General features: G+C 49.6%; 1 protein-coding gene across 3 annotated transcripts in view; it reads left to right on the top strand.

Annotated features, from left to right (window-relative positions):
* The window catches only part of CNPY3 (canopy FGF signaling regulator 3), an 11,129-nt gene extending 3,005 nt beyond the window's left edge, over window positions 1–8,124 (top strand). Inside the window, exons 2-7 of one of the 3 annotated variants that reach the window (XM_011960413.1) lie at window positions 2,752–2,875; window positions 3,852–3,948; window positions 5,945–6,067; window positions 6,318–6,435; window positions 6,797–7,069; window positions 7,309–8,124. In XM_011960413.1, the coding sequence (XP_011815803.1) occupies window positions 2,752–2,875; window positions 3,852–3,948; window positions 5,945–6,067; window positions 6,318–6,435; window positions 6,797–7,020 (686 nt within the window). In that variant the 3' untranslated portion in view covers window positions 7,021–7,069; window positions 7,309–8,124. Of the gene's footprint in view, window positions 1–2,751; window positions 2,876–3,851; window positions 3,949–5,944; window positions 6,068–6,317; window positions 6,440–6,796 lie in introns of all 3 variants that reach the window. The other 2 variants (XM_011960411.1, XM_011960414.1) reach the window with 2 other exon arrangements.
* Window positions 8,125–8,724: the final 600 nt, after the last annotated feature.

The following is an 8,724-nucleotide window of genomic DNA, read 5'->3' as shown; positions in this document are numbered from 1 at the left end:
TAGCTGGGACTACAGGCGCCCACCACCACGCCCGGCTAATTTTTTTGTATTTTTAGTAGAGATGGGGTTTCACCATGTTAGCCAGGATAGTCTCAATCTCCTGATCTTGTGATCTGCCCGTCTCGGCCTCCCAAAGTGCTGGGATTATAGGCGTGAGCCACCGCATCCGGCCATGCCCAGATAATTTTTGTATTTTTGTAGAGATGGGGTTTCACCATGTTGGCCAGGTTGGTCTTGAACTCCTGACCTCAGGTGATCCTCCTGCCTCAACCTTCCAAAGTGCTGGGATTACAGGCGTGAGCCACCACACTTGGCCTGTATTCTGTCTTATTCTGATATCAAAGAGCCCATGCTGTCCCTCTTATTATTCTGATAACCTAAGAAGCTCACATTTATTCTCCTTAGGCAACGTTCACGGACTCACAGAAGCATAGAGATGCCCAAGATCTTAGAGATCATTCTAGCCTAACCTCATTTAGTAACTGGTGAAGATTAATTGAAAAGGGATTTGCAGCCACAGGATGGCTTGGCAAACTCCAACCATTAGGTTCATCTTAATATTGTATTTGTTTGTATTGATTATTATTACACCTTTGTTATTAAATGCTGACTGTGTCTAGCCCACCAAGCCTGCCTCCTGGCTCAGTAGCCTGAGTGGAACAGGCCTCGGCACAGAGGAAGGAGAACCTGCCCGGAAAAAAAGAGTGGGTGGATGTCAGTGAGGGTCTGGGGTCTGTGCCATGAGTCTCCTCCGAGTCTGATTCTGGGTGGGATCCCCAGAGGAGGTCTTAAAGAGGTAATGTTTGGAAGAGTTGGAAAGCAAAGTTGTGTTTGATGGGTATAAGAGAGAAAGGATGTTCCAAACCTCCCCTTTCCCCACTCCTGGGGAGGGCGTGGGAGGAGGGACAAGTGGTGCCAGAAAAATGATGCGCCTGTACAGAGTACGGGACAGAAGAGGGGAGGGAGCCCAGACGGTCCTGGATGGAGAGCTGGGGAGGTGGGACATCCCCAATTCATTGCAGACTTGAAGATCACCAGCTTATTACTTGGAATTTTTATGTGTTGCAAATTCTCCAAGCCATCGATGAATTTGACCAAGCAGGCCTCCAGGGGATGTATTTATTCTTGTGGTAAATTGGTATTCTACCAGACTGTGTTGTCAGTGTTAAAACTGCTGATGGCATTTAGCCTGCAGACTGGTATTCCATTCAGAGGCATCAGAAGACGGTCTCTATCAACAAGATTTATCAAGCATCCAACATATATCAAGTCACAGGCTAAGGAAATACAGAAAAAATTAATACGTAATGCACATTTTGGGGACCCTTGTGGTCTTTGTGGAGAGACACATGAAATGACCAAGGGTCCTTAGGGATGGATCCGTAGAGGCCCAGAGTGAAATCTAGAGCAATTGGCATTAGTGCAGAATGGCTTCCTGGGGGAGAGGCTTATAATGTGAGGTGGGCACGATGGGCAGAGAAGCCCTTAGAAGGCATTAAATACTTTCCTAGGGCTTCAGGCACTTCACACCCTCGGTGGTAGCACTGTAGCACTCCTTACACAGTGGTAGTTACTTGTCTACACCTTTATCTGCTCCATTAGACTGAGTATCTGGAAGGGAGGGGACCTTGTTTTCATCTCTATATCCCCAGGCTGACTGACACATAGGAGTTGCCTAATACCTGTTTGAGGAAGGGTAAGAGGAAATGAGGAAACAAATGTGCGGAGACGGTAGGAACAAGAGCTCTCTGGAGGGCATGGAGCAAATTAACTTGGTAGAAATAGAGAGCTGATGTTGGAACACATATGAAATCAAGTAATATAACAACTATAAAAGACGTTTTGGGGACAGTTAAGGAAATCTGAATATGAACTACTGGGTGACGTTGGAATTGTTAATTTTCCAAGTGTCATAATTGTTCTTTGGTTATGTAGGAGAAGGTCCTTGCTTTCAGGAGATACATGATGATATATTTACGGCAAAAGGTCATGTTTGCCACTTACTCTCAAGATGGTGTAGCAAAAATAATGTATATATTGTTGAGATATTATATATTGGAGACAGAATGTGGCAAACTATTAACAACTGTTGAATACAAGTGGGAGGTATTCATTGTGTTCTTTCAGCTTTTCTGTATGTATGCAATTTTAGAAAGTAAAATGATAGGCCCTGGCGTGGTGGCTCATGCCTGTAATCCCAGCACTTTGCAAGGCCGAGGTGGGTGGATCGCTTGAGGTCAGGAGTTCGAGACCAGCCTACACAACAAGATGAAACCCTCTCTCTACTAAAAGTACAAAATTAGCCAGGCATGATGGTACATGCCTATAATCCCAGCTACTTGGGAGGTTGAGTCAGGAGAATCGCTTGAACCCAGGAGCTGAGATCTCACCATTGTACTCTAGCCTGGGCAACAAGAGCAAAACTCCATCTCAAAAAAAAAGGGATACGAAGAACAATTGCTTAATGGCAGGATTTGCAGTAAGTACATGCTCTGACACAAGAAACAGTAGATAAAATAGAAATCCTAGAGGCATTCCTAGAACTGGGGTTAATCAGAAGTCAACATGGCATATTAGCATCCAAGATGGAGTTGCTTTAGCCTCCACAGGTTCTAACTCCTTCCCTGCCTTGAGTGTTGATTTTGGTCCTCCAGTCTAGGAAAGGATGCCCACCTGGATCTGTTTTGCTGGGAGGTGGCCTCCCATTAGACTCATGTGCATTCAGTGGGCTGTGCTACCTCCCTCCCTCAGTGTGTAAATATGTCGCTGTGGAGCTGAAGTCAGCCTTTGAGGAAACCGGCAAGACGAAGGAGGTGATTGGCACGGGCTATGGCATCCTGGACCAGAAGGCCTCTGGAGTCAAATACACCAAGTCGTAAGTGAATGGGGACTCACTGGCCTGGCCTGCATTGCTGCTAGAGGCTTCAGGGGCTTGGAGTTCCCTTCTCCTAACTAGGCAAACCCCCTACAGGGGCATCAGTTGTAACCAATACCTGAGTTTGCCCACTGGTTTTGTCCCCAACTAATTGGATGACCTGCATAAATCTCTTAACTTCTTTGTGCTTCAGCAGATTTCTCATCTCTAAAAGCAAGACTGTTGGACTATATCATTGATTCTCAGACGCTTGGATTTCACAGACCATTTCAAGTTTTTTTTTGAGACGGAGTTTCACTCTTGTTGCCCAGGCTGGAGTGCAATGGCATGATCTTGGCTCACCACAACCTCTGCCTCCCAGGTTCAAGAGATTTTCCTGCCTCAGCCTCCCAAGTAGCTGGGATTACAGGCATGTGCCACCACACCCAGCTAATTTTCTGTATTTTTTTAGTAGAGATGGAGTTTCACCATGTTGGTCAGGCTGGTCTCGAACTCGACCTCAGATGATCTGCCTGCCTCGGCCTCCCAAAGTGCTGGGATTACAGGTGTTAGCCACCACACCCGGCCGCAGTGCAATTTTTTAAAAACGTTAGTAATGGGATTACCAACTTTTTTTTTTTTGCCAAGTATAAATATATTTTTTAAAAACCCAATTCTGTCAGCTGTGATCATCCCTTCAAAGAGAATATTTTACCATCAAAATTTAATAAATTTTGCTTTATCAAAAAATCTAAATACTGAATCATTTAGCTTTATAAAAAATTCCTTCCCTTAGAGCTGTTAAAATTTTGTCTCTCTGGTCTGTATTCCAGCATTTCAGATCCCCCAGACCAGATGACCTATCTTCCTTCCAGCTCTGACTCACTTCCCGTTGGTGAGATGTGCAGGTGTTGGGGCACAGGGCTGGAGGGACAGACCACTAACCCACTGGGGCTAGGAGGGGAACTCAGTTCCTCTCGTCCTGCTATCTTGGCAGGGACTTGCGGTTAATCGAAGTCACTGAGACCATTTGCAAGAGGCTCCTGGATTATAGCCTGCACAAGGAGAGGACCGGCAGCAACCGATTTGCCAAGGTTGGATTTGGGATTGTCCTTCCTCTGCTCTGGGGCCAGGCTGCATGTATCTTAGTGTGTCTGCTGGTGTGAGTGTGATTTGAAGATCACCACCGGGAGCTTCCCTCCTTGCCTCTTCCCATTCTTTGATTGCCGTTTGCCCTCCTCCCCTCCTGAGTGGCCTGACTTTTCAGGCACATGCGTGAGGGTCTAGGCCTTTCCATGAGGGTCCTGCTTCAATCTCAGACACAGGCAGAAATGCTCCACAGTTGCTGCCCTCATGGGAACCTAAAGACACTAGAGAGGGAGAACTCAGCGAGATCCAGGATGTGCAGAAAGGTGGGGATTTAGGCGCGATATCAGAGGACACCTGGGGTGAGTGACTGCCCAGTCCCATCTCCAGGCCCACACAGCACCTCCCACAACCCCACTGGGGTGCCTGTGTGACATCCCATGTACTCAGTATGTGCACGAGTGCTTCTCTCTCTGGAGAATGAGCTGCTTACAACAACACCCATACTGCTTCCTCTCTACATCTTCAGTGCCTGGCACAGGGTAAGATAGTTGCCACCCACATTTTTCTACCTAAGTTTCTTTCTAGCAAAGGATACCATTCAGAAACTCCTGGGATACCTAAGGGTATAGTCTCAAGCAGCAGAAATTTGTATGAATTTTGCAGTCTACTCAGTAATAAATCTGTGTTTGCTTTAATAAAAAGTGTTTAAGTATTATTTTTCATAGTCAAAAGTGAGAAACAATCTAACTCCACCAATAGGGGATTAAATACATTGATCTGGCCGTTTGGTGAACTAGTATGCGGCTGGAAACAAAGAATGGGGAGGCTCTTTAGGAACTGAATTAAATTGATCTTCAAGGTTTTTATTTGTTTTGGAGACAGTATTACTCTGTTGCCCAACCTGGAGTGCAGGATCTCAGCTCATTGCAGCCTCCACCTTCCAGATTCAAGCGATTCTCCCATCGCAGCCTCCTGAGTAGTTGGGTACTACCCACCACCACGCCCAGCTAATTTTTGTATTTTTAGTAGAGACGGGATTTCACCATCCTGGCCGGGCAGGTCTCAAACTCTTGACCTCAGGTGATCAGCCCACCTTGGCCTCTCAAAGTGCTGGGATTACAGGCGTGAGCCAGCATGCCCAGCCCTTCAAGGTATAAGTAAAAAGGGCAAGTGCAAAATAGTGTGTATGCTACACCACTGTTTGTGTAAAAAGGGGCTGGGGGGAGGATATATTTAGATGTTGGTATTTGTATGAGTTATCTCTGGGAAAATAGAGGAAATGGATAGTATGTTTTATTTTTGGATAAGACCTAGGTAGCTAACAGAGATAGTTTTCACAGAATAAAGGGTCTACCTGCCTTGGCTGTGCCTTTTTCCCATTGAGAAAAGACACAACCCAGGAAGAATGGAACAGCAGGTCTGGATCTATGGGAGTGTGTCCAGCCATAGTGAGGGGAAAGAGCTAAGACAAACCTATTTCCTGGAGAAGCATGCATAAAGCCAAAAGGCCTGAAGGCAGCCACAGGTCTTTTTGAAAGGATGAGGTGTCCAGAGGCAGGTCAAGGGGTATATGTGCAGGGGTTGTGGGAAGCAGGCCTAAAAGGGGAGAGGAAGGTCAGGTCAAGGATGAGGCCAGGTGCAGTGGCTCACACCTGTAATCCCAGCACTTTGGGAGGCTGAGGCGAGTGGAACACTTGAGGCCAGGAGTTCGAGACCAACATGACAAAACCCCATCCCTACAAAAATTAGCTGGGCATGGAGGCGTGGAGACTGAGGCAGGAAAATCACTTGAACCTGGGAGGCAGAGGTTGCAGTGAGCTGAGACACTCCAACCTGGGTGACAGAGTTCAACTCCTTCTCAAAAAAAAAAAAAAAAGGGATGAGGATCCTTAGAGGGCATTGGGCATTGATCTTACAGCGGAGTTCGTAGGCACCACCGGGACAGGAGGGTAGCGGGGAAAGAAGGGAGCTCCGCCTCCCATGTCTGGTCACTTCTTCCAGGGCATGTCAGAGACCTTTGAGACATTACACAACCTGGTACACAAAGGGGTCAAGGTGGTGATGGACATCCCCTATGAGCTGTGGAACGAGACTTCTGCAGAGGTGGCTGACCTCAAGAAGCAGGTACAGGCCCTTCAGCCCTTGGAAGGGTTGCTGTGCCCAGTGAGGGGCCGGTGGGGATTGGGTCTGCTCTGAGGAAGGCCACCCAGGCCAGGGTGGCTTTGGTCAGGTCATTTCACCTCTCTGGCCTCAGTTTCCTTAGGTGAACCACTGCCACTGCCTACCTTGCAATGGGTTGCGAGGCTTAGCTGAGCTCCTCTAGGAGTGAGTAAGGTGCTGGGGCTTTGCCAACATGAGGTGTTATGATTAACAGTGCGACGTGCTGGTGGAAGAGTTTGAGGAGGTGATCGAGGACTGGTACAGGAACCACCAGGAGGAAGACCTGACTGAATTCCTCTGCGCCAACCACGTGCTGAAGGGAAAAGACACCAGTGAGTTTGGGAAAGGAAGGGCAGGTTCGCTCTGGATGATTTGTTTGCTCTCCCTCAGGGGCGGTGGGTAGGAGGAGAAACAGAGGGCACCAGAGGGCATTGTAGGATCTCTGCCCTCGGAAGGCTTGCTTGGCAAGACATGGTGGAAGTAAGAGTCACTGAAACCAGGTGCAGAATGATGAGCAGACAAGTCAGATGCCCCCAGATGGGCCTGGTGGCCACAGCGAGAGGCAGGAGGCAGGGAGGCTGATGTCAAGGACAGTCCCAGTTGCTACTCCTACGGCTCCCTGCTAATTGCTCCTCACCCAGCACCCCAGCCCTGAGGCACTTCTGTTGAGGGTCTTTCTCCTCCACACCCTAGGTTGCCTGGCAGAGCAGTGGTCCGGCAAGAAGGGAGACACAGCTTCCCTGGGAGGGAAGAAGTCCAAGAAGAAGAGCAGCAGGGCCAAGGCAGCAGGCGGCAGGAGTAGCAGCAGCAAACAAAGGAAGGAGCTGGGTGGCCTTGAGGGAGACCTCAGCCCCGAGGAGGATGAGGGCATCCAGAAGGCATCCCCCCTAACACACAGCCCCCCTGATGAGCTCTGAGCCCACCCAGCGTCCTCTGTGCTGAGACCTCTGATTTTGAAGCTGAGGAGTCCGGGGCATGGCTCTGGCAGGCCAGGATGGCCCCGCAGGCTTCAGGCCCTCCTTGCCTTGGCTGTGCCGTCTTCTTCCAAGGAAAGACACAAGCCCCAGGAAGAACTCAAGAGCTGCCATGGGTAGCCTACGCCGGCCTTTCCCGTCCCCAAATGTTTCTCTCCTGACCCGGGGTTCAGGCAGGCCTTGTGGTTTTAGGACTGCAAGGACTCCAGTATGAACTCAGGAGGGGCAGATGTCAGAACCGGGCACCAGGACTGGAGCCCTTCTGGAGCCCAAGCTCACCTCACCTCAATCCTCCCCCACAGGGAACTGAGACAGCAGCCCCCCATGGCTGCTGTCTGCTCATCCCTCCTGTGACACCTTGCACTCTGCCTGGCCCTCCCCAGGGCCCAAAGAGTAAAAATGTTCTGGTTCTGATTTCTGAGTCCTCTACAGCCTTCAGAGGTGCCCTGGAGCCTCGTGTTCTTTCCTGCCTGTTGACTTCCAGCCCGTCGGACTGAGGAGTGGGAGGCTAAATCCACCCACTCTCGGGAGCAGCAAGTGTGGGGAAGGCCCAGGGTTGTCTTGGGCTGAGGGGAGGCATGGGCATAGGATGAGGCCCAGGGCAGTGCACTGACCTTACGCTGCTCTGTTGTGTCCTGGGCGCCTGGTTGCCCTTCTTCCCTCCCTCTGTCCTACTGCTCCTCTTCCCAAGGCCTCCCATTTGTTGTGTCAAGTGCAGTGTTTGCCCGGCCAGCTCCCACCCCTGCTCCTACTTCCACCTGGCCCTGCCTGTTGGTTTTGAACCTTGTTCTCTGATGACCACACTTGATCACTCTGATGTTCCTAGCTGTCGTACCCGGAGTGCAATTGAGAGGACACCAGGCTCCCAACACTACCTGGTCACACCATGTTCCTCAGGGCTGGGGGAGGAGCAGGGAGGCTGGCCTCTAGGGAGAAGGGGTGGGAAGCTCAGGCACCTCCCAGTTTGTCCTGAAGGCAGGGATCAGGGCAGTTGGTACAGTATTGATGACAATTGTATGTATTCACAGTGCTTTAACTTTTACCACACTCTTGTGAGGTGTGCTGTTAGCCTCATTGTGTAGAGGAGAAAACAGGCTAGAATCAAGTGATATGCTTGGAGTCAGGGTCCTGCTGTTAAGGAGTGGTATAACTGGGACGTAGACACTGGTGTTCAGATTGAAAATCCATGGTACTTCCACTCGTCACAGCTGCCAGGGCCTCTTCCCCCAACCCCTGGCACTGACAGTATGAGTCATATTGAACTGGTTTGGTTTCTTGGCCTTAACCTGTCACCACCACCAAGAGTCTTTTTTTTTGAACACAGAATCTCACTCTGTTGCCCAGGCTGGAGTGCAGTGGTGCGATCTTGGCTCACTTCAACGTCGGCCTCCTGGGTTCAAGCAATTTTTTGCCTTAGCCTCCCAAGTAGCTGGGATTACAGGCGCCTGCCACCATGCCTGGCTAATTTTTTTGTATTTTTAGTAGAGATGGGGTTTCACCATCTTGGCCAGGATAGTCTTGAACTCCTGACCTTGTGATCCACCCACCTCAGCTTCCCAAAGTGTTGGGATTACAGGCGGGAGCCACTGCACCCGGCCTAACCACCACCAAGATTCTTAAAAGGCAAATAGGAGGCAGCTGTGGCTT

The sequence above is a fragment of the Colobus angolensis genome, unplaced genomic scaffold (assembly GCF_000951035.1).
Source record: "Colobus angolensis palliatus isolate OR3802 unplaced genomic scaffold, Cang.pa_1.0 Scaffold51, whole genome shotgun sequence".
Classification (NCBI taxonomy): domain Eukaryota; kingdom Metazoa; phylum Chordata; class Mammalia; order Primates; family Cercopithecidae; genus Colobus; species Colobus angolensis.
The sequence above is the reverse complement of the archived record's forward strand: the minus strand, read 5'-3'. Positions and strand labels throughout refer to the sequence as shown.